This window comes from Astatotilapia calliptera, chromosome 15 (genome assembly GCF_900246225.1).
Source record: "Astatotilapia calliptera chromosome 15, fAstCal1.2, whole genome shotgun sequence".
NCBI lineage: Eukaryota > Metazoa > Chordata > Actinopteri > Cichliformes > Cichlidae > Astatotilapia > Astatotilapia calliptera.
The window spans coordinates 15,375,070-15,399,110 of record NC_039316.1 but is presented as its reverse complement, the minus strand read 5'-3'; the positions used below and the strand labels follow the sequence as shown (position 1 = coordinate 15,399,110).

General features: G+C 39.9%; 4 protein-coding genes across 10 annotated transcripts in view; 3 read left to right on the top strand and 1 right to left on the bottom strand.

The window, feature by feature from the left end:
- Positions 1 to 6,031: 6,031 nt before the first annotated feature.
- LOC113006898 (rho GTPase-activating protein 11B) lies at positions 6,032 to 8,600 on the top strand. 3 transcript variants are annotated; one of them, XM_026143142.1, is made up of 8 exons: positions 6,032 to 6,308; positions 6,387 to 6,483; positions 6,893 to 7,077; positions 7,284 to 7,435; positions 7,530 to 7,637; positions 7,743 to 7,910; positions 7,991 to 8,081; positions 8,326 to 8,600. In XM_026143142.1, exons 1-8 carry the CDS (start codon positions 6,133 to 6,135, stop codon positions 8,399 to 8,401), a joined length of 1,053 nt encoding a protein of 350 aa, XP_025998927.1. In that variant the 5' UTR covers positions 6,032 to 6,132; the 3' UTR covers positions 8,402 to 8,600. The 3 variants fall into 3 exon arrangements, with proteins under 3 accessions (XP_025998927.1, XP_025998925.1, XP_025998926.1); XM_026143140.1 differs by having other exon boundaries at positions 6,821 to 7,077; XM_026143141.1 differs by having other exon boundaries at positions 6,033 to 6,308; positions 6,821 to 7,077; positions 7,991 to 8,088; positions 8,326 to 8,371.
- A 494-nt stretch (positions 8,601 to 9,094) lies between these two features.
- scg5 (secretogranin V) lies at positions 9,095 to 14,175 on the top strand. 2 transcript variants are annotated; one of them, XM_026143144.1, is made up of 6 exons: positions 9,095 to 9,181; positions 9,604 to 9,829; positions 11,145 to 11,294; positions 11,582 to 11,691; positions 12,855 to 12,908; positions 13,120 to 14,175. In XM_026143144.1, exons 1-6 carry the CDS (start codon positions 9,110 to 9,112, stop codon positions 13,246 to 13,248), a joined length of 741 nt encoding a protein of 246 aa, XP_025998929.1. In that variant the 5' UTR covers positions 9,095 to 9,109; the 3' UTR covers positions 13,249 to 14,175. The 2 variants fall into 2 exon arrangements, with proteins under 2 accessions (XP_025998929.1, XP_025998928.1); XM_026143143.1 differs by having other exon boundaries at positions 11,579 to 11,691.
- A 263-nt stretch (positions 14,176 to 14,438) lies between these two features.
- grem1a (gremlin 1a, DAN family BMP antagonist) lies at positions 14,439 to 15,620 on the top strand. Its single transcript, XM_026143145.1, has one exon. It carries the CDS (start codon positions 14,567 to 14,569, stop codon positions 15,104 to 15,106), a length of 540 nt encoding a protein of 179 aa, XP_025998930.1. The 5' UTR covers positions 14,439 to 14,566; the 3' UTR covers positions 15,107 to 15,620.
- Positions 15,621 to 15,776: 156 nt separating this feature from the next.
- fmn1 (formin 1) overlaps positions 15,777 to 24,041 on the bottom strand; it is a 28,866-nt gene continuing 20,601 nt past the window's right edge. For 2 of the 4 annotated variants that reach the window (XM_026142996.1, XM_026142997.1), the window contains 5 exons: positions 19,639 to 19,731; positions 17,569 to 17,620; positions 16,946 to 17,095; positions 16,349 to 16,430; positions 15,777 to 16,154 (listed from right to left, as the gene is read on the bottom strand). In XM_026142996.1, coding sequence (XP_025998781.1) covers positions 16,110 to 16,154; positions 16,349 to 16,430; positions 16,946 to 17,095; positions 17,569 to 17,620; positions 19,639 to 19,731 — 422 coding nt within the window. In that variant the 3' untranslated portion in view covers positions 15,777 to 16,109. The remainder of the gene's footprint in view (positions 16,155 to 16,348; positions 16,431 to 16,945; positions 17,096 to 17,568; positions 17,621 to 19,638; positions 19,732 to 24,041) is intronic. The other 2 variants (XM_026142994.1, XM_026142995.1) reach the window with 2 other exon arrangements.

Below are 24,041 nucleotides of genomic sequence, written 5' to 3'. Positions count from 1 at the left end.
TAGCCATTACTGACAATTGGCATAACAAACATTTCCAAGCTCGAGTCTCATCATGCCTGCGACCGGAGAGATTGGACATTGTGTTTTTGAGTGACAGCAGATTACTGCTTTTTGGCGAGTGATTGAAACTCCACGTGCCGCCATGACCACCCCGTTTCCCTGAACGTAAAAAGCTTCGCAATTTAACATCACAAAGGTCTTTAGATTCCACACAGAAGATATCGCGTCAATCTGACGAAATCCCTTGGAGGAGTTCCGAACATTCCAATTACGGAATTCCGAACATTCTGATTACGGAATTCCGAACATTCCGGAACCTTGGCGCATTCCAAACATTCCGAACATTCTGATTCCGGAATTCCTAACATTCCGGAACCTTGGCGCATTCCGAACATTCCGATTCCGGAATTCCTAACATTCCGGAACTCTGGCGCATTCCGAACATTCCGAACATTCCGAACATTCCAATTCCGAACATTCCGGAACTATGGCGCATTCTGGAATTCCGGAACATTGTCGCATTCCGAACATTCCGAACATTCCGATTCTGGAATTCCGAACATTCCGGAACTATGCCGCATTCCGAACATTCCGATTCCGGAATTCCTAACAATCCGGAAGATGGGAAGAGTGAATCTACAATAGGCAAGCAGCTTGGTGTGAAAAAATCAACTGTGGGAGCAATCATCAGAAAATGGAAGACATACAAGACCACTGATAATCTCCCTCGATCTGGGGCTCCACGCAAGATCTCATCCCATGGGGTCAAAATGATCATGAGAACAGTGAGCAAAGATCCCAGAACCACACGGGGGGACCTGGTGAATGACCTGCAGAGAGCTGGGACCAAAGTAACAAAGGTCACCATCAGTAACACACTACAACGGCAGGGAATCAAATCCCGCAGTGCCAGACGTGTTCCGCTGCTGAAGCCAGTGCATGTCCAGGCCCGTCTGAAGTTTGCCAGAGAGCACATGGATGATACAGCAGAGGACTGGGAGAATGTCATGTGGTCAGATGAAACCAAAGTAGAACTTTTTGGTATAAACTCAACTCGTCGTGTTTGGAGGAAGACGAATACTGAGTTGCATCCCAAGAACACCATACCTACTGTGAAGCATGGGGGTGGAAACATCATGCTATGGGGCTGTTTTTCTGCCAAGGGGACAGGACGACTGATCCGTGTTAAGGACAGAATGAATGGGGCCATGTATCGTGAGATTTTGAGCCAAAACCTCCTTCCATCAGTGAGAACTTTGAAGATGAAACGAGGCTGGGTCTTCCAACATGACAATGATCCAAAACACACCGCCCGGGCAACAAAGGAGTGGCTCCGTAAGAAGCATTTGAAAGTCCTGGAGTGGCCTAGCCAGTCTCCAGACATCAACCCCATAGAAAATCTGTGGTGGGAGTTGAAAGTCCGTGTTGCTCGGCGACAGCCCCAAAACATCACTGCTCTCGAGAAGATCTGCATGGAGGAATGGGCCAAAATACCAGCTACTGTGTGTGCAAACCTGGTAAAGACCTATAGTAAACGTTTGACCTCTGTTATTGCCAACAAAGGTTATGTTACAAAGTATTGAGTTGTATTTTTGTTATTGACCAAATACTTATTTTCCACCCTGATTTACGAATAAATTCTTTACAAATCCTACCATGTGGATTCATGGATTTTTTTTTCACATTCTGTCTCTCACGGTTGAAGTGTACCTCTGGTGCAAATTACTGACCTCTGTCATCATTTTAAGTGGGGGAACTTGCACAATCGGTGGCTGACTAAATACTTTTTTGCCCCACTGTATCTCCCCCCACCACTTCCCCTGCAAGTGGCAGACACCCTCAGACATCGGTGCATTGGTTCTTTGTGTCCGGGGATGGGCGTCCAGGTACACACCAGCTCACTCCTTGGTGGCTGCTTATCGGGGCCTGGAGCCTGGGGCTCGCTCGGGCCACTTCGCGCCTTGAGGCGACTTTTGTTGTGATTTGGCGCTATATAAATAAAATTGAATTGAATTGAATTGAATTGAATTGAGGGTGGGGTGCCCTCTGCCTCTCAGCCCTTGGATCGGTCCCTCTGGCGCAGCAGGCCGCCCCGGCGGAGCGCACGGGCACGTCACTGCAACCCCCCCTGGCTTCTGCTCCGCGGCTGCTGAGTGACCCCTCATCTGGGGCTCTCCTCAGCTCTTTCTGGGATAGTGGCGTGGCTGCCCCTCTGTTGGTCTTCCTTGGTCTCTTGTGTTCTGGGGGCCTCTGGATGTTTGGATTTTTGATCTCCTCCACGCCTGCTTCATGCCCTGGTGGACGGGGCTGTGGCTCCCCACACCCTCTAGCAGATCATTACATGAAGGAACCTTTTAAAAACAAGCGGGTCCATGCTCACAGGTGGACACACGGGTGCTCACACACACAAACTACACCCTCTGTCAGTGCGCCCCAGGGCAGCTGTGGCTACAATGTAGCTTGCCATCGCCAGTGTGTGAATGTGTGTGTGAATGGGTGAATGACTGAATGTAGTGTGAAGCGCTTTGGGGTCCTTAGGGACTAGAAAAGCGCTATACAAATGCAGGCCATTTACCATTTTTGGCTCCTACCTCAAAGCGCACTGTGCGCTGTCGATATTACGTGCACAATAATGTTTAACATTTAGTATTTACAGTTATATTCCCATATATCATCGTGATGTTGTTTATTATGTTGCTCTCGTTTTCTTCTGCTTGTTTTCTTTTTTCTTTCTCAACAGGTGATCCAGGTGATTGATATATGTATTTTTTTTTTTTGTCTGCTTATTTAGTTGGTTTTTGTTTTTTTGCCCTTTATCCCCATCCCTCTTCTCCGCTGTTTTTCTCCCCCCTCTTCCTTTCTCCCTTTTATTTTCCTCATTCAAGTCTGTTCCGTATCTAGCAAGTGAAAATAAAAAATAAATAAAATAAACAATAAAAGGTGAATAAAAAATAGACCATTATGGCAAGGCTGGGATGGTCAATTTGGTAAAGTAAATCCGTTGGGCATCTTTCTTCGCCTTTAGACAATAATTCTGATGGCAAAAGAACCAAACGGGACAGGCAGAAAAAAATAAAAATTAAAAAAAAATTTAAAAAAAGAAGATGAGTGGCTGACTGAATGGGTGAAAGCACTGGAACCTGAACTCATGACAAAGTTAATGGCTAAACAGCGGACTGACAGCACACACTCACTACAGATAAATGGAAGCCACCTTAGTTGGGATTGTGTATTTGAACTAGGAGGGGTACGAAAACAGAAATCGGTTGAATGCAGTCTGCTATGTACTGACATCTAGTGTTGAGATTTTGCACACTGTTACTTTAATCTTGATTAATATTCACAATAAAAATATTAATCAAACATTTTGAAGACTGTATGTGTTTCACAGTGTCTAACTGTTCTGGTACATTTAAACCTAACAATTACTACATGATGGAAACACGTCATGTTATCTCTTTTAATAAAGTTTGTGTATGTATACACAGGTCATGCTGATATTGAACAAAAAACACAAAGATCAGATGTTAATCAGATTTATTTGCTCTCTTTCCTTCTTAAACATGTTTTTAATGTTAGTTATGATTCAGAATTGGTGACTGAAGACTCCACATGCCGCCATGACGACCCCGTTTCCCTGAATGTAAAAAGCTTTGCAATTTAACATCACAAAGGTCTTTAGATGCCACGCACTGCAGATCGGTCCAATCTGATGAAATCCCTTGGAGGAGTTCATCAAAGTACAGTGCCTGAAAAGAGGGGAAAATGTCGCTAAAATTACACATTAATTTTAAAATGGCTGACTTCCTGTTGGATTTGGCATATTGCTCCAAGAGACTTTTTTGTACATCTTAATATCTTCCATAAGCTTAACAGGTTTCAGACTCATAGATAAAACACAGAGCAGGGGCTGATGCTTTGAAATTTCAAGACTTTTTAAACTTTCCAAGCCCCTCAAAAGCCACTTCATCTTTCATGGTGAACCGCGTTGCCACCAGGGTGCGCCGTTTAGTTTAAAGTCACAATTTTCGCACTGAAGCATCATGAGGGACTGATGGTGATATTCACCGCTTTTGAGGTGGCCACGATGAACCAGTGGAAATCAGTACAACAAAGTGAAAGACATGACATTTCCTGTTGCCACTCGGTGGCGTTCTGCGTATTCCTGACAATAGGCACATCAAGCTGTTCAGGTCGGCCCTGACATCACGCCTGTAAAGTCTGGTACTGATCAGACTGGATTTCATTGAGTTATACTAATTTGTTTCTTCATGGCGAGACATCAAAGTTCGCCATGCTTTCGGGGTCACACCCTTCTGCGAAAACTCACAGTTTTCACTGTAACCCAAGACCAACTCCTTAAGGCTTTCCTGGAGAAATTTGAGGCTGCAGATGTCACCCATCACTATACTGTACCCCAAAGTGTAAAACATGACATTTCCTGTTCCCACTAGGTGGCGCTGTCCTTGATGTCAAATATGGCAGTTGAAATATGTTCAGGGCTGGAGCCTTATCATATGTGTGCTCTTTGGCCCAGATTGGACAATGTATGACAGAATGAGAGGCAATACGATTTTCATGGCGAGTCATCGAAATTCGCCGTGGCTCTGCAATTTAACATGGCCCAGGTGTGTAGTTGACACTGACCAAAGATGAAGCTTATACGACCAAATCCCAAGGAGGAATTTGAAAAAGTTTGAGGCATGGAAATGGCAAAATTAGAGTCAAAATGTCACCTTCACTTCTAAATTGCGGACTTCCTGTTGGGTTTGCCTCAATGGGCCCACAGACTTTTTTGTTTGTCTTGGCATGGTACACATGTGTGCCAGATTTCATACATGTAGCTCAAACGATGTGGTCATAGGGCTGTATTTTACAAGGCATAGGTGGCGAATACAGAGCCATTTTCACATGCCCATATGTAAAACCATTAAAATACAAAATTTTTCACCAGACCTGGCATGTGTGCAAAATTTCATGAGTTTTTGAGCATGTTTAGGCCCTCAACAAGGCCCTTGTTTTGCCTGAATAATAATAATAATAATATTAAGAATAAGAATAAGAATAAGAATAAGAATAAGAATAAGAATAAGAATAAGAATAATAAGAATAAGAATAAGACAAAAAAAAAAAAAAAAAAAAAAAAAAAAAAAAAATAATAATAATAATAATAATAATAATAATAATAATAAGAAGAAGAAGAAGAAGAAGAAGAAGAAGAAGAAGAAGAAACGGAGCAGATACAATAGGGCCTTCGCACTCTCAGTGCTCGGGCCCTAAAAAGCTTCAGTCTAATTGCAGCATACTTCAGAAAGATGATAGTGGGAGTTTGAACCCTTTAACGACAAACATTAATGCTTTCGAATCACTTTTTTTGTTAGTTGCACTCCCACAACCCACCAACTAAATAACATCTTGGCTACAACGCCATCAGTATGCTGCTTCTGTTAAGCTACTGGCCTTTTAAGAGCCAAACCCACATTATGTAGTATAAGGTGGTATAATTTCCAGCAAAAGAAAATTCTGGGAATGAGGAATTTGTAGGCTACATCTGTGAATAATCATAAATGTCTTGCACAGCCACTGATGTCAGCGGTTCCAACATTTAGGCAGTAATTTTGTGGTGATGACTTAATCGGCCCCAGTGCTGGTATGTTTTCAGTAAAAATGCATCTAATCAGTTCTAGATTTGGGAGCTGGCACTCAAGTATGTTCAAACAAGTGCATTCACACTAGCATTTATTAGTATCACTGCGATCAATACTGAAAGATCTCAAACAGTATTTGGCTACAACTTTACAGTCTTCTGCACTTCTACAAATGTTTGTCGTACATGTGGGGAAATACTGCTGAAACACTGCTGATATAAAGATGTTGTGAAACTGAAACACCCACTTCCGGAAAAAAAGAATTACTGTAAAAGTGTTTCAATAGCAATCTAAAGTGACTCACGTTTTACACCACTCCTGAATGCATCACTTTCCCTTCAGCGCTCACTTCCTGTGTGGCAGGTGATACGGATTAGAATAATAAAGCCCACCTCCTTTACTCATTACTGAGTTTGCAGAGATTGTGGTACCACGGTGAAAGGCCGTTAATGTGCTTAGGTTTTTCTTTGCTTCCGGTCAAATCATGAAGCTTACAGACAGCAATGTCATTCGGTTCCACCTTCAAGTCCTTTATGGGATCTCTATCAAGAGTCTTGAGAAGAAAAGGGAGAGACTGATGATCAGCGGTTCAAAGATCTTTGGTGTTCCTCTGGAAAATTTGCCCAGGTGTTACATTCCTGAATTTGGGCTTGTACCTTGGTGAGTGGGAAAGGGAAATCATTAAATGTAACTTGGGAGGAACACTTCTAAAACTTTGCTTAATAATTTGTGTCCCAGCTTTTTGGTGGACGCTTGTTCTTTCCTTCTGGAGCGTGGTGGGACTGTGGGCCTTTTCAGAAAACCAGGCTGTCTTGCTCGTATTAAGACTCTCAGGGTAAGAGTCTCAATGTTTGTTTGTTTTAAGTCTTAGTTCCACAATATTTTCTGGAGCAATAGTGCCATCTAGTGGTTTAAGTCACTTTACTGACCTGTCACCTACACTTCTACATTTGCAGTAGTTGCCACATGTTTGTAGGGTACAAATGCAGGCAAATAAAATAGTTTTACGAATCCTTCAAAAAGGATGTTTGTTGAAACTGAATGGGTGTTTCTAATGTTAATTATATCTATTAAACAGTTTAATCTGGTTATAGCTAGACAAACTACTACAACAACACTACATGCAGATATGCTCTTTTTTTTTTTTTTTGCTCTTGTTGTGTCTGGTTTAGGCCAAACTGAATCGAGGAGAGAGTTGTCTGTCCACTGCCCTCCCCTATGATGTGGCCACTCTGATCAAACAGTTTTGCAGGGAGCTGCCAGAGCCGCTGTTTCCCTCGGAGCTTCATGCAGCTATGCTCAAAGCTCAGTCTCTGCCCAACCTACAGGACAGGATGGCAGCCCTCCAGCTGCTGTCCTGTCTCCTTCCTGCAAGAAACGCCTCCTGTCTGCATTACATGTTCGACTACTTGGCAAAAGTTTCCCAGCGGTATGAAAGGATTTTTTTTTTTTTTAATTAAACGTTAGCAGAAATTAGTCGCATACACAAAGTGCCGATTTAAAGTAATTTTTGTCTAGGAAACAAGTGTTTCTGTCAAAGCTGGTTCTGCCCCAGGTTGTGTGCTTCAGATGGAAACAACATGATAGTTCAGGAGACCTGATATTGTTTTTTTTCACTGTATGTACTGCTGTCAGATGCAGCGAGAACTTGATGACCAGCTCCAACCTGGCTATAGTCTTCGCTCCATGTCTATTACCCCCACCAAACACGACAGAGATGTCTGAAGGACGGCTTGAGCTCAGAGTTCTTGTTCTGCGCACCTTCATTGAAAATCCTCATTTATTTGGTAAAAGACCAGTTATTTGGTGTTGATAAAAAAAATTTCAAGTGGCTTTATATGCAATGCTTTATATGCAATGTTTTAATCTGTATGACAATAGGTGTGATTCCCAAAACTGTAATCGATAGTATGGAATATCTGATGAACTTCCATTTTGTGAAAGATGTTGGCTCCAAAAGTAGAAGTAAAAAGCGGCACAGTTTCAAAGGTAAAAAGACCACAGAAGTTACTGAGCAAATCACTCCGTTCAAATTATGTTTAACCAGTTTTTACTATTTGAATTCTCGAGCTTAAATTTCTCAAACACATGCAGGAATGCGCTCTGTAAAGACGGTGCCCTTGATTCAGGGAGGGTCGAAGCTCAGGCCACCAGAGCAGAGCCACGGGTCCACATCAGGAGACAGACCAACGCTGAGGAGAACCCTTGGCCTGGATTCTTTCCCCAACATCCTTTTGTTCAGGACCTACATGCCTTCAGCAGGTAATTATATGGCGAAAGAATCAGACTGGAATGTGTGAGAATATTTTATTTGTGCAGTCTAATCTAAAAACCGTTTCTAGATCAAAGCTTCAGGCCTGCAGCAGCTTTGTTGGATGATGTCATTGCAGCTGAAAAAAAGTTAAACAAGATGCCACAAGATGGTCTAAAAAGGTAAACGGTAAAGGTTTATAAATTTAACTTCAGTGTTCACTCTAACATCAGTGACAAATTAGAGAGCTAAGGCTTAGAGTTGATGCTACTTGGTTTCAGCATTTGGTTTCAAGGAGCCGCTTCAAGTAAAGCAAATGTTAACTGTAGAATAAACCATGGTGCTTATCAGCTTTGGCCAAATGCGCACTGTCTGCTGTGTATTTGTTCAATGTGCCTCTGTGCTTTACATATGGATCATCATCAGGTTCACCAGAGGTGTCGATGGCTCTCCTGCAGGAAAACTAAAGCTCATGCTTTGGAGAAGACGCTCGTCACTATAATTCATGCTTGTTTCCCTAAAGTCAAGACCTCTGATCAACCAGGAGGTTGACAAGAGTGGTTTGGGGGGGGGAGGAGCGGGGAGCTATGTTTTATGATTTGTTTTAGTTGTTTTTTTTAACTGTATTTATGTAACAAGAGACTGAACAATGTATGTACGGCTTTCCCATACATTTTTCATTAAATAAAGATATATTTTTAGTCTCTCTCCTTTCCTAAAGTCAATTTTATTAAATTTTCTGTGTATTATAGCCAAACCCAGTTTTGAGGAGTCCCATTTCCTTTCTTTATTGTTAAAAAAGAAATTATTCTGAAATATAAGAACATGGAAAACGGAGTAGCCACTACTAAATGGGGGAAAATGCATTTGGGCTCGGATTTGTAGCGTCAGTGTAGCGCTCCCGAAGAGTAAATGGCACTTTGTCATAGCCAATGGGAAAAGTGGATTTGCTGTTTCCTGGCAACTGCATCTGAACCGTGAAACGAGACGGATGCAAGGTTGTAAAATGTACACGTATGAAGACATCAGAAATCAACTCTTCAAAACAAAACGAGACGGAAAATAAAAAATTTTCACCAAACGCTGCCCATAAACGAATAATGCGCAGAACGCTGGTGAATCAACTTGGGACAGAGTGAATTTAGACGAAAATCTGTGTTTGGCTTTTTGTTCCTCCGCGTTTGTAAAGCTTTATTTTGAAGATCCGGAAATGTGCGTTTTCTTTGTGGACGACTTGACGGAGGTCTCCCTCAGCAGGTCTCCCTCCTTAAACGCAAACAAGGTAAGGGGAAAATGCAGAAATCTGATTTTTGATCCTTCGCGATTCCTTTGTAACAACAATAAATAAAAATCTATGTAATTACATGTTTATATTGAGTTTCATTATAAGTGAAGCCGTTTTTGGTTGATGGGGAGCTATTTATAGGCTTTTCACAACGGCCTTAATGACTCTGTTTACAGAGTAAGTGGCGCATCAAAGATTTATTCATTTTACGGACCACATGATGCCTTGTTTTTGTTTGTTTTGCCCACAATGACATTCAATTCAGGCGATTTTGTCGTATTATGGATCTTTATCCACAAATAATTGCGTATATGTTTATAACAGGAAATTCATCCGTGTTTGCACACGAATAAACATCTGTGAGCTACTGTGTGTGTGTGTGTGTGTGTGTGTGTGTGTGTGTGTGTTTCTCCCTGTAGATAACGAAAATGGGCTCGGCGGTGCGGTTATCGTTACTCAGCCTCCTGCTGTGCCTACAGCTCGGTAGAGCTCCAGCCCGCAGTCCCCGTACGGCTGACCAGGTGTCTGAGGCCGACATCCAGCGCCTCCTGCACGGTGTCATGGAGCAGCTCGGCATTGCTCGGCCCAGGGTGGAGTATCCTGCACACCAGGCTACCAACATTGTTGGGCCTCAGAGCATACAGGGTATGTTATAGAGATTTATGAAGGATCTTCTAGTTTAAGAATATTGGAGGCAATATTCCCCACCACTTCATCTGTCTTAACTCTGTATTTTTTATTTTTTTCTTCAAATTTTCATCTTGTGGATAAAATCTAATAAAATCTAAACTTGAGGAAATCTTGAAATTTTCAGATAACCTGAAATATTGACTTATGGATGGGTAAAATGGGTAACAGATTTTCATATCCCCTTGAGACCAGAAAAATACTGAATGCTTAAACCCAACGGATATAAACATTAGGGCCATCATAGCTGGAAAAGTGGCAGGAGGGATCCTTGCAAAGCCTAAAATTAAAAGTTTTTCACCCTTTACAAATGAAGCCAAGTGGTTTAGTCCACACCATACTCTACAGCTAATTTATTCTATCAAAGTGGTAGCTAATGGACAAGAAGGAAGAAGTGGAGAGGGAGAGGACACGCACTCAGTGAGCTGTTAACAAAAAGAGAGACGAGTCTATGAATGGTTTAGCTATCAGTAATTGTTTAAGGCAGTAAAGTGGTGTCAGATGTTACTCTGTGTCTATGAAATAACCCACCACAACTTAGCACAATTAAAAAACAATCTGCAAAACCATCAGTCTTTTCTTTCTGATGACATTAAAAGAACACTAACAAAAAATGGCCATAATATCATATAAGGTTAATTGTAAACTTGCTTTATGTTTATAATTGCTCACAGTTATCAGTATAATCACATTCACAGTTATTATGGTTTGCCTTGACCTCTGACCTCTGATATAGTTGAGTACTAAAAAGACTAAGAACAGTATTAGGCTGCAAGCAAGTTAAGAGGCTAATCTTGATCCTGTATGCTTCATTCTGTGTAGCAGACGCTGAGCAAGATGATGCGATAAAGACTACCGTATGTTGAGAAATAAATATTTAAAATGTGTGGAGATTTCAAACTGTGCAGACTTACAGGCACATCATAGATTTTTATTAACAATCTTATTCAGTTCAATTCAATTTTATTTATATGGTGCCAAATCACAACAACTGTTCCCTCAAGGCACTTTATTGTGTAAGGTATAGACCCTAGAATAATACAAGAGTTGATAATACAACATTATATGAACAGTTCCTTGCCTGCTATCGTGATGACAGCTCAGTTATTCATTCAAAAGCAATCAAAAATGTACGAAAGATTTGGATCATGAAAGGAAGGGGGACCACAGTTCTGTGCTGCCCCCCTGGTAAACAAAGCTATTTGGACTTGGAAGACATGTAACGCTGCATTTATGATTTTGTGGAGACTGTAGTGTCTGATTTGCCCACCAGGTGGTGCCCATGAGGGACTGCAGCATCTAGGCCCCTATGGAAACATCCCCAACATTGTGGCAGAGCTCACAGGGGACAATGTTCCCAAAGATTTCAGTGATGACCACAGCTACCCAGACCCACCAAACCCCTGTCCCCTGGGAAAGACAGGTAGGAATTCTTCCCCTGTGCAGAGTATTTTTTAAAAAACACTCATTTCTGCAGAATCAACACAGGCCTTTTATGGGGCTAATGGAAAATGTTGCTATTAATGCTGTTTTTAAGAATATGCATAGTTTTTCCATCTTCTTTTTGGCCTTTAAGGAAGTAATGACATAAATAAGTGCATTAATCGCTTTCTGATTCACTGCTAGCCTTTTCCAGAACACACATGGCTTGCCTAATGAACAGAAAAAAGTGACTCCCTCTCTGCTACCTATTTATTGCATACACAGCAGCAGATGGATGTTTGGAAAATGCTCCTGACACAGCTGAGTTCAGCAGAGAGTTTCAAAAACACCAGCACCTGTTTGACCCAGAACATGATTACCCTGCCCTGGCAAAGTGGGTGAGTACAAAACAGGACCTCAGGAATCGATTAATTTAATTATGGACTAATTACTTGGTTTATTTTGATTTATTGATTTTAATTTATTCTACTGCCCAGAGTCTCAGATTATTTGATAGCCAGAAGAAGTCCAGAACACAGAAAGATTTACCTCATAATGAAATGAAAGAGAGTAAAGCAACAAAGTAGTAATACTGCATAAATATTTTTCAGCAGGAGATCAAATAAATGTGCATTTGGAACACCAGAGTCATCATGATCAGGAGCAAATCACAACAACAGTTGCCTCAAGGTGCTTTATATTGTAAGGTCAAGACGGTACAACAATACAGAGAAACCCCTCGAGGTTTTCAAGCAATCATTAATCGATCGCAATCCACATCTCCACGGGCCAGGTTGGATGCATTAAAATCAAACTACCATAAAAACGAGAAGCTATTCATTTCTTTGTAAGGTGCAAACTTGCAAAATCAAATATTTTCCCAGTTTTAGTTTTGGTAGATACTGCAGACAGTTACGTTAAAATAACAAAGATTGGAAATAATGGAAAGCCCTCTTGATTGAATCATCACTTGGCATTTCTTTGTGCGCAGCTGGAATTCTCAGTCAGCTTTTTCCATATTGCTTCACATATTTGGGTGTTATTCACTATTAACCACATGGGCCACTTTAAGGTAAAGTACAGACTACAGATTGCCAACTGCATCATCTTACCTGCCAAACATGGCTTCTAATTAATTTGAGGTATTTGGACCATATTTGCTTTTTTACCATTTGAGGTTCATGTCAATTTTCCAAGGTCAGAAAAAGGCCATCAGTGTCAGCTGTTTGCCAAAAGAGGCTTCTATAAGCCATTTTTTGCCATCGGAGATGGCAACATTGCAACAGTACTCATACTTGTGGATTCTGGGGTTCTGCTGCATTTCTAACCGCAGAAACAAAAAGTCAAGACTTCTGTTATTTGAAAGATCAGATAAAAGTTTCTTGTAATTAGCATGGATCCATTTCCCAGTTTGTCCTCTGATATGTCTGGTCTGAGGAAGTTACCCACTGAGAACACTGTTTTTATTCCCTAAAAGGAGCATTCAAACAATTTGTTGAGCGTAACAAATGAATACATGATTTTAGATCTGAAATCTGCTTTTTTATTCTTTTGTTTTCAGAACAAGGAACTTTTGTACCAAAAACTGAAGGGTGGACCAAAGAGAAGAAAACGGGTATACTATTTCTTGGTTGTCTTTTTGCTTTTCCTGTGTGGGATTGTGTCTGAGAAATCACAAAACTGAGCACTCTGCACTGAGTTTAACCCCTGGTGGGAGTTAAGCCAAGAGTCACACTTTGAATTTCTGTTGAATTTAATCAGATGCATGCAACTTATAGACATGTTTATAAGTTTGTGTACAAACAGTTTTATGCTTGTGTCCACAGAGTGTCAACCCATATTTATTGGGCCAGAGGTTGGACAATGTCGTTGCCAAAAAATCAGTTCCTCACTTCTCAGAGGAAGAGGAGGAAGACGGACCTTCTGTCCCCGCTGCCAGCAAATCCACAACCTAAACTCCTGCAATACCCACTGCAATATTACAACATACTGTCAGATAAAAGGTTTTAATAATTTAAGCATTTTGGTTAACAGTCAGTGGGTCTTTGTGTGTGTTTTGTAAATGCTTTGTTTGATTGTATTGCAAAAACATGGGATCTGTCAAGTTGTCTTTTGGTTTTAAAAAAATGTTTATTTCTTGATCTCAGAGCTTTGCAAACAGCAATTACAATGGACCTTGTTCTTTTCTTTTTTTAAAGATTGAAAAGCTATTTTTGGTTGGTAGTTTGAAATCTTGCCTTGGCAATAAAATAGGTTTTCCCTGAAACAACTCTGTCTCTTAGCAGAAATACTCACAAGTGAGATATAGGAATGAAAAAAGATCAGCCTGCCATGATATCTGTCATACTGTATTTATTAAAACACTGAAGATCTGGGCTCTTTATAGGGGGAAAAGGAGATCTCAGTTCATTTATACCAACTGTTTGCTTCTTTTCTTATTTTTAAGAGATGTAACACACTACCACATTGCCAGAGAATTAACCCTAAATCAACCCCAAAATAATAGAATATATGCTGGTAAATACTGATCTGACAGTGTACAGTATATCTATCCCTCTATCATAACAATACTTTGTATAAATATATATTGATCTGAACGAATGTTATATCAAAGTTTTTCTTGGATGTACAGAGATTGGTTTATTAATACAAATTCATTTTGTATGTGACGAATTACTTTGGTGTCTTGTGTAAGAAGTGTATTTCTATTTCCAATCAAATACTTGCCAGTAATTCTGGTAAAAGTCTTACTTTGCCATTCAAAGGATGATGGTGCAATACTTCACTATAGCATGTTCAGTATTTATTCACTGGGTTGCTTCATCTTGTCTAAATGGTTGTGTTCTGTTAAATCAAATAAACTGTTTATCTGCATCAACAAAGTTTGGAAGAGGATTTTGATTTGCATTCACAGACAGGCAGGATGGAGTGGATATGGGTTTGGGGGCGTGTTCTGGAGAAACTCAAAATTGGATATCTCCTCACTGTGTAATCCATAAAACCACAACTGAGGACGGCGGACCTCTAGAAGACACGCATGCTGACTGGATAATTGTTTTCACGCTAGGAGTTTAAAAAAAAAAAAAACCCAAAAAAACAGGTAACTCCACTTAACAGATATTGGTTCTGAAATGTGTATAATATATATATAACTTGTGTATAAAATTATCCACTGCTTGCTTCTATGGTGCTTTATGTGTGCGTAAAAGTTGTGCGTAAATTCCTTTCCATCGAGGACTTAACTTTTGTTCCGTTTTCCTTTCAGGTTCAACGATGCAGACACATTCAGTGCAGAGCTTTGCAGTCGTTTTGGCACTGCTACTCACCCCGCTGAATAATACGAAAGCTCAGAGCTTTCAAAGCGCGTTTCCACAGCCAAACAAACACAGCCCGAATGAATCGTCGACGTGTGTACAGCCCCCTCTTATTGGATTAATTTCTCGCGCAACGGGGCCAGTAACCTCAACATACGAAGTGCCGGAGTCCAGCCAGGAAGCGCTGCACGTCACTGAGCGTAGATACCTGCGGCTGGACTGGTGTAAGACACAGCCGCTCAAGCAGACCATAGAAGAGGAGGGCTGCCTTCGCCGCACCATCATTAACAGGTTTTGCTACGGACAGTGCAACTCCTTTTACATCCCGCGGAACAAGTACCAGGACGGAAACGCCTTTCGCTCCTGTTCGGCCTGCAAACCCAAAGCCTTCAGCACCGTCACATACACCCTCCTCTGTCCGGGACAGACGCCCAGCACTAAGAGGAAACGAGTCCAGCGCGTAAAGCTGTGCCGCTGCACTACTATCGATATGGATTAGCCACAAACTAAAACATGCTGGCCAGTAATATTGTCTTCTGTGAAAAATATAGAAGGGAGAGTCTATTTTGCTTAAAAGGCGCATAAGTTGGAATAGAAAAGTGAGGAACATGCTTGGGGGGAGAGACAGTTGACCACTAAATCTGCTAAAAGACAGTACACACTGCTAAGTGGGAGATTCATGTGTCACGTTCTGTATAAGGTGATAATTTGACCTGCAAATACAACTTTACCACACAATGACCAAACATCTGCCAATTATCAGTCGCCGCTTGCAGTTTTGTGAGTGTAAACAGACTTGGATGTGTTGGCACATGCACTTGCAGACAGGAAGTTTTAGGCCAATGCGAACCGTTGAGGTGCAGGCTGGTTTGCGGCAGTCCAGTGACAAAATTTGTCCAAACAAACAAACAAACAAAAAAAACCCAACAAGCTAATGGATGTGCAAAAATATAAGATGACTTCAGAGGTTGCATTGTTTCCACTGTGTGGGACATGGAGCTGAAGGTTTTAGAGACATACACTTTTATACATGCACTGCTAAAAGCCACTTGATTTCATGGCTGTGCATAATTTGTGTATCATTCATTGTAATGGCACTTGTAAATAAAACTGCATTCAAGCTATTGCATCACAGTTTTCTATGAGCAATGATTTTATTTGTGGAAAAATATTGTAAAAGATTTGATTTTACAGTTTAGATTTGATGCAAAAATGTATCTGTCTATACACAGTTGAAGCTGTTACTTATGTCTAAATATTGCACAGAAGATTTTTTTTAATATTTAAAACTTAAATATATGTTAGACGACAAGTTATAATATGGTTATAATATAAATCTTCCACTTAACAAATACAAGTAAATACAAGTAAATAAATAAACTACATTTTTCAAGGACCATGCATGTTTGGTACCCTTGCTCACATCCTGTTGGATCCAGCTTTGTGAGGACATAATCCGGTGGTTAGAATGATTTGGATATAAACAATTTTTTTTGGTTTCTTTAAGTTGAAGATATGCTGGCTTCTTTCTGACGCAGTCGCTCTTTCTGTTGGGAAGAAATTTCCAAAAAGATTTTCTATTAAGTCGATAAAAGCAGCAATGCTAAAAAAGTAACTTTGCAAGAGAATTCCTGAGTTGGTATGAGTTGATCTGTTTTTCACATTTAAGGCCTAATTCCACAAATGTCATCTAAGGCAAATCTTTTTGCTTCCTCAGTAAATCAACTGATTCCAGTCTTACCAGGCTGCTGGGGTTGGTCTTTCTCGTCTCCACCTTCTTCTCTCCGGTAATCCTCTTCACTGACTGCTGAGCCTCTTTTAACCTGCAAAGTGAAGCATTTAGTAAATGAAAACACTCCAGAGAACCACAATGAGGCCAAGCTATTCTATAAATATGCAGCAAAACGTAAAGTAGAGAAATAGAAATGTGCAAAATACTCTTTAAGCCAGCAGTTACAGATGCACCTATACGTTGGATAAACACTGATGCCAGCTAATATATAAACAATTTCACCTTTACTGATGTCACTGAGAGATATTTGCCTTTTGTGTCAGATTAATGTTGGATTGGTTAAATGTTAAAAAAGACTAATAAAGAGCTAAAAGGATTCATAACAGTTTTCTAATATTAGATATAATTGTTATGTTTCATTCTTATGTTGCAATAATTAAGTGAAGACAAACACATTGTTTTCCCACACAGGGTATCGGTAAGGTCTTTATTAGAGGATTATATTTCTTTAGTTTTTAATTTAGTGATTCCCCTTGAGGTGGTTTTTGTGAACCTGTTTACAAAGGGTGACACACACACACATACACACACACAGCTATTACTTACCTCTCTTTAGAGATATTCTTGTTCTCCCTTTTCCACCTGGTCTTGAAGTCGGCAGAAAACTCAAACCAGAGCATGAAGAAATAGCCAGCTGTCACCTCCGTCTCCCCCGTCTTAGGCATTACCCCAAAGTACAGGATCAAGTCCTCGAAACTGAAAACAAGTATTTAAAAAAATCAAGATCAAAATTTTATTTTATCTTAGTGTTTGTGTCTCCTCTCATCTAAAAACATAACCCAGGTCCTCTGCTTTGTCCTCCTCAGCACTTTGTTTCAGTAATACCTGTTATTACACTTCTATAACTTTAACAGACTTTTACCATTTAGTTGGTATGATGTTTGGCCTGTTACTACGAAAATATTTATAGACATGAAAAAAAGACAAAAAGAGATATGATAACAAAGAGTCACAACGTAGCTAAAAGAAATGGAAAACAACGGGAATAACTAAAATGGCAAAAAAAAAAAAGAGTTGCAAGATAATAAAAAGAAAAAAAGGGAGGGAAAATGGGAAAGTGATAAAAATAGACACAATATTATGAATGGATGAACTGCAAATAGCTCTAGGAGCCAAATTCAGATAGAGACCTGCATGCTGCACATGAATGAACAACTTAATTTTCCTACCTTTTTCGTACAGTCATCATCTGATAAGAAGCTTCAGCGTGCTCTTTTCGTGCTGTTAAAAAAGTGTGCCGGTAAAAAGTTTAGTTTTTGCAAGACTTTCCAAAAAAAAAAAAAACCAGATTAATTTTAAACTTTATGGAAAGTCTGTGAATCTAATTATTCATAGTTACACAATAAGATCCTCTTGTATGATGATGACCTTGTCTAATGGAGCCAGACAACCATTTGGTCTTAAAACACCAATTATGCAGTCAATGGAGCCATTCTTGCTATTATGCCATTATGTCAAATAACAGGTAGGCTACTTGTTATCTGTGTCTGTCTCTCTGTAATGTTTTGGAAGTCTCCTTCAGACCCAGAACAATAAAAAAAAAATCAATTTTAAAAAGCTACAGAAATTACCCACTAATGAAATTTGTAAATAAAGACACACCCTCTCATAAAACCCAAATTCCAGTTCTTGTTTGAAGACTTTTTTTAAACTCTTGTGGTTTAATTCACATCTATATTTATCTAAGAGGAAGAGAATGCAGGAGGATAAACTTCAAATCTTAGAACAAAAGATAAAGTCTTGGAAAAAGATCCTGCATGCAGTCCAATTGTCTGGTGTAGTTTTAGAACAAATAAAACAAATGGGAGACAATAGACAAAAGATGATGATCTGAATAGGCGGCTCTCTTAAAGACACTGATTTTGAAGCTTGATTGTGATACCTTTGTTACTGGGTGGAGAGGAAAAAAGATGACGCTCACAAGAAGAATTATTAAGTATTCACTGAATACTCAAATGTGAAATGGGTCACTATAAACATTTTACACAACATGGAATTCCTCAGCTCATAAGAGTTAACTTTTTTTGCAGTGAAAGAGCTCCATAGAAGGCCCAGTGCCTGTGTGTCTCAGCCATTGCCAAATCTGTCTGATCCCTATCTGAGTGTCTAGGCTGTACTCTGAATTCATTCTGTCTCCCTCACATACAAATACCAAAGACACTCCATTGGTAATTTTCAGGCTACTAAAGACACAAAGACTACATTTATAAGAGGCAAGGAAAGACATGTCTTGATTGAATGACAAATTACTTAAAAAAAAAAAAAGAATCAACAGCAAACAGAAATATCAAAGATATCTCTTTGAAGCAATGACTCTTGCTTTTCTATGAGGGCTGGGGGGACTTTTACATGTCTGTCGACAGTATGGCTATCTAATAATCTGCTCATGAGTAGGGGTTATGGGGAAATAATTGAGGATAATTAAGAATGTGAAGAAGAGCAGTCAGTTTTTTAAGTGCAAGCAGGCAATTACATGTTAATTGCAGTAGAAGCTGCACGGAGCTTGGAGGATATTCAAAACAACAAAAATCTGTCTTTCAAAAGATTTTAACGCTTTTAAAACTGAGCTCATAATGTCAAATATTCAGCGTGTATGTGACCGTACTTCTCAATCATATTTCAAAAGATGTGCGCAACATTTAATTTCCTTGCTGGAATAATCATTACAAAAAATGTCATGGGAAACAAAAACTAAGTAGACTCCATAATTCAATAGCTTGTAGCACCACCTTTAGCAACAGTAACTACAGGTCTCATTCTCTTAATGATAAAGTCATATAGAGGAATTCTGGCCCACACTTCTTTACAACACTGTTTCTGTTGATTGAGCCTTGTGGGCATTTGTTTATATGAATGTGTCTCGTTTTCTCTTGCAGCTGATGTGACTGCTGTTTGTGCTGTCTTTGCTTTCTGCCACATGCTGCACTGTGCATTGTGACCAAACATCTCCACTTTGGTCTCATCTGTCTAAAGGACATTGTTCCAGAGGTCTTGGGTTTTGCCCAAACCTGGGAAGATTATAGCATTGTGTCAACACGCCTGAATGACCCAGTCGAGGAAACTACCAGAACCTCGACTTTTATAGGGATCAATTAATCAACCATATTTTATTCGCTGTATCTGGCTGCTAAATACCCTCTTAGTTCCTGTGGAAGCACTGTGGGCGCACTCTTTTTTTAATATGACTGTATCTCATTGATGTTTTTACATAACACATTAAATGAATGGTAACTCCTCACCACTGAGCACAAAAGCCTCCATCTTGTCTTTAAATGGCTGCAGGTATTCTTCAGGAGAGTCAGAGCAAACCTTCTGTACGTCTTTCTCGCACCCTGAAAAGAACACAATGATGACAAAATTCAGGAAGCATTACACTTTCAATATTTAGACAAAATTTCAGATAAGAGCCTGGAGAAGATTGAAGAACATTTCTTTCTTCTTCTCTTTGTAACAATTTACGGCTTGTTTAAAATAACCATAAGAAGAGAATAAGACAACAAACACGTTTAAAGGTGACCTTTATGCCACCATCTTTTGTCTGAAACCAGAAGATGCTCAGATGCATTCCAGATTTGTAATTTCTGCCTTAAAAAACTATCCTATATTTGTTTATTTGTTTCCAAGTTTAAATATTGGACACACTCGTCTGAATTGGCAGTATTGTAAAGCTAGTATTGGGTTTTGTCAGTTTTAATGATGTTTTTAATACTACAAAATAAGTAATTAAGACCTTTCAATAGGGTTCTCCGGGGTTCTTCATTTATGTATAATTATATGACTTCATTGACTTTTCCACCTCATTTTGTGTCATTACTGTTTTAGCTGTATGTAAGAAAATTCTCAGTGCTACAATTATTTGACATGGTCAATAATCAATAACAGAATACTTTACAAAGACATAAAATGGATTTATAGAACCAGCAGTTAAATCTGATAAAATGCCTTTTTTACCCCAACATCTACAACAACCTCGGCTATTGCTCAATTCTCCCACAGATTTAAATGAAGGATTCTTCAAGTGTCATGTCTTTTCTTTATAAGGTCTCTGTCAGACGTGCAGATTCACATAGAGAAGGACGAGCCCTGGGTTGAACTAGGTCCACCTGTACCCCAGCGTGAGGTTATCTACGCCGCTTCCTCTTCAGATATCACTAGTTGAGATTCGTCCAGAGATGGCGACTGCTCCTCTCTCTCTCCCTTTTCCCCTTCCAGTCTGCGGCTCCACGTTGCTGTGTCCAATCAGTGGATCACAGGAGCCAGTCTGTGGAGCCAGTCATAATATAGGCTGAACCAACCCCCCCCCCACCCCGATGCTCGATCAACATCTTTCAGATAAGATTACAAAAGAATACTGTTTTCATTCGGGTTTGTGTAAACTGTAGAGGCACGTATCTCCCTCTCTTTGCATTGTGTGGGGAGCCTTTCTTTCTTCTGTCTGCCTTTTGGGCCTGACAGACGTTTGCTTATTTCAGACTGAAGAGAGTTATGGACCTTCATGTAAATATAGCTGACTTCAAATGTGAGACTGCAATTACACAAACTGCACTGAAACAATGATTTTGATTCATAGTGAGGGATAAATGCTTTCTTAAGGAGGTTGACAGTATTTTGTGATGATATGCTAGAATTATTCATCTCTCAAATTACACCATTACTTCTGTAGGGGGGTAGTTTATATAGGACTGGTTCAAGTGACATTTTTAACAGTGTTCTTTACTTTGGAACAAGACAAGCAAATATGAAATTTGAACATTGTCCTTGTTTTATCCTTCCTTTTTTCTTATTTATTTGAGCTAAGGTCTTAAAGTGATGGCTCCACTGCCATTGCTCACAAAACAAGACAACACTAGTAGCTACACCTACAGCTTTGTGAGTACTTTGTGCTAGATGTATTGAAGTTTTGCAAACACATGACTACTAACCACATGATTTTATCTTTTCTCCACAATTCTGGACAAGTCACTGGTGAATATAGCCACAGTCACACAGGCTACTGGTAATGAGCGGAAAATCCTTGACCGGTTGGCAAGTGGTTGCTGGAGGCTGATGGCACTAGCCTGGAAATTGTTTGCTAAAGACCCAGTAAAAAAGACCCACAGACCAGTCAGTGACCTTCTGGCAACACGTTTCACTGAGTGTGTATTTCCTGTCCGAGGCAAAAACCTTCTTTAGATAGTTTTGGTTGCTAGCAGTGTTGGGTGTAATGCGTTACTAAGTAACGCGTTACTGTAATTAAATTACTTTTCCACTGAAAAAGTAGAGTAACAAAATACTGTTCATTTTTAGGTATTTTAATTACAGTTACTTACAATGTACTTGCATTACATTGTAAAATAATTAAACTCGCTGAATATCATTATTTAATTTCAATAATTTATCTTCTAAACGTAAAAGTAAATTCTGCCGCTTTAACATCGCTGTAGTGCAGCTGTACGTCATTTCCCACCAGTTTGCTGCATAGTTGTATTCTAAAGCGGAAGATGTCGGACTCGGCTGAAGCGAGTGGCTGCTTTATGAAATGGAAATATTCCCATCTCTTCACTTTTCTGAAACAAGCAGACAAGAATATTACAGTAATATGTAAGCTATGTCCTGGGGAGAAAAAACTATCGGCCGCTGTTAATAGCAGGAGTAATCTACTGAAGCGCCTGACACGAGAGCATAGACGAACACTTCTGAGTGATTCTTGTTCATCATCCATGGATAACACCGCGGCAACTCCTGCTAAGCAGGCAAAAGGTGATTTTACTTCAGCAGCACAGAAAGCGTCTGAAGGTGAGCTTAAAAACATTATTGCAGGCTACATTGTGGAAGAGATGCTACCGCTGCGTACTGTAGAGTCTCCGTCTTTAAAAAAAAAAAGTATTTATTATTTAAAGAGTTTAATTTCTATTGTTTGTCCGCTCAAGGTTTATAGGGATTTTAAAAAGTATCACACCACATTAGAACATCAGCTTTTATATTGTAAAGTAAAGACCCTACAGTAATATAGAAAAAAATGCCTACAATCAAATGACCCTCTAGGAGCAGACAATTGGCAACAGTGGGAAGGAAAAACTCCTATTTCACAGGAAGAAAACCCGAGCAGACATCTGCCGTGATTGGTTGCCCAGAGTTTGCAATTTACCTTCAAACACTCACCAGCTCTCCAAGCAGCAGTGAAACTGTGAAAACTGGAAACCGAGAACATTTACTTTCAAAATAAAAGTGGCACATGCATTTGTTGGTGCAGCAGCCTCTTTATGACAGATTTCACAAAACAACTGCCAGCAACCTACAGCAACCAGTCCGGGAATATTCTTTTCCCCCTCGCAGGCAGTGGTTGTATCATGTGAAACATCATGGATAGCTCTTGATCACTGTGTGCATGGCATATACAAGTATATAAGCACTAAGCCAAAAATAAAAAAATAAAAAAATTGTAATTTGATATAATAAACTGTGTGGAGAATATAAAAAGGTGTACCAAATTCAGCAATAACAAATCGGACAGTTGTTGAGTTGTTATTAAGGAAAACCAAGAAATCACCAGAGTCGAGAAATCACTTAGGACCATGAATGCTTGTGCAAAAATATATGCATCTACCTGTAGGTGAAATAGCATGGACCAGCACAGACACAGACTGCTAGCATGGCTGAAACCATGACTGATATACAATAAAAAACAACTAAACAAAAAAAAAAACCCTTTTGCAACTCTGTGGCTCAATAAACTACTTTTATTGCCACTGTAACAGACACAAGAAAATTTAAGGCCCAAGAAGGGTACACAATGTGTAGTTTTAAAAACCCAACTACAGATATAAATCCAAATCTGCATAGCTAGTTAGCTTTATTAATAATTTGAATGAACTTCCCAATGAATAACCCATGTAAATGCAATATAGTCTCAACATGGATGACTTAAGAGAAGTTTAACCACAACAAACAGAAAGATTTCATACCAGCCAAACAGAAAACAGAGGGAGAGTGACGAATGACAAAAGCAAAGCCTCAAACCAGGCATGAGGGCAGTTCAAACAGGCAGAACAAAAGGAACCTGCGACAGGCAAACCAGATTGCACGGTGGTTTGGGTAGACAGTGCGATAAGACAAAGCTGTGTTGAGAGGTAAAGAAAGCTATCTGTGGCACACATCTGGGGGCCACACTGGAGCCCAGGTGATACAGGTTAAGGATCCGTGCATTTCTGCAAAGATACCAGAGATACTAGGGGTCTGGAGATTACATAAGTGGGAAGCTACGGTCTCCCTGCACTGGCGACAGGGGCACAAAGCAACAACGATGGGAGATCTGATGGGCTAAGGATTAGAAGCTGGATCTGAAAGGCGCCAGGCCAGTATCAGCAGCAAGACTCCTGCTAGTCTCAGAATACATGCACATAAACACGCATTCAACAAAATGCATGCAAAATCACATGCATACGTAGGGACACAACAATGAACTCACTCATAATCATACTCATGCACAGTAAGCATTGTCCTCAGAATGACTTTTAACTGAGCGGCAGGCTGAATGGCGTCATATGCGCACACTTAGGCAGTGAAAAGAACACGCAAAAAAGGATTAGAAAGACAAGAGGAAGTCTTTTGTTCTTGAGCTTTCACTAACATGAGTTTGCTCACAGAGGAAAGCCGTTGGCCT

Coding starts and splice junctions, on each gene's coding strand:
- LOC113006898 (XM_026143140.1), top strand. CDS start 6,133: ATGAAGCTTACAGACAGCAATGTCATTCGGTTCCACCTTCAAGTCCTT. Junction 7,436..7,529: donor TGAAAATCCTCATTTATTTG/GTAAAAGACCAG, acceptor GTATGACAATAG/GTGTGATTCCCAAAACTGTA. Junction 8,082..8,325: donor CCACAAGATGGTCTAAAAAG/GTAAACGGTAAA, acceptor GATCATCATCAG/GTTCACCAGAGGTGTCGATG.
- scg5 (XM_026143143.1), top strand. CDS start 9,110: ATGTGCGTTTTCTTTGTGGACGACTTGACGGAGGTCTCCCTCAGCAGG. Junction 9,182..9,603: donor CCTCCTTAAACGCAAACAAG/GTAAGGGGAAAA, acceptor TTCTCCCTGTAG/ATAACGAAAATGGGCTCGGC. Junction 9,830..11,144: donor TGGGCCTCAGAGCATACAGG/GTATGTTATAGA, acceptor TTTGCCCACCAG/GTGGTGCCCATGAGGGACTG.
- grem1a (XM_026143145.1), top strand. CDS start 14,567: ATGCAGACACATTCAGTGCAGAGCTTTGCAGTCGTTTTGGCACTGCTA.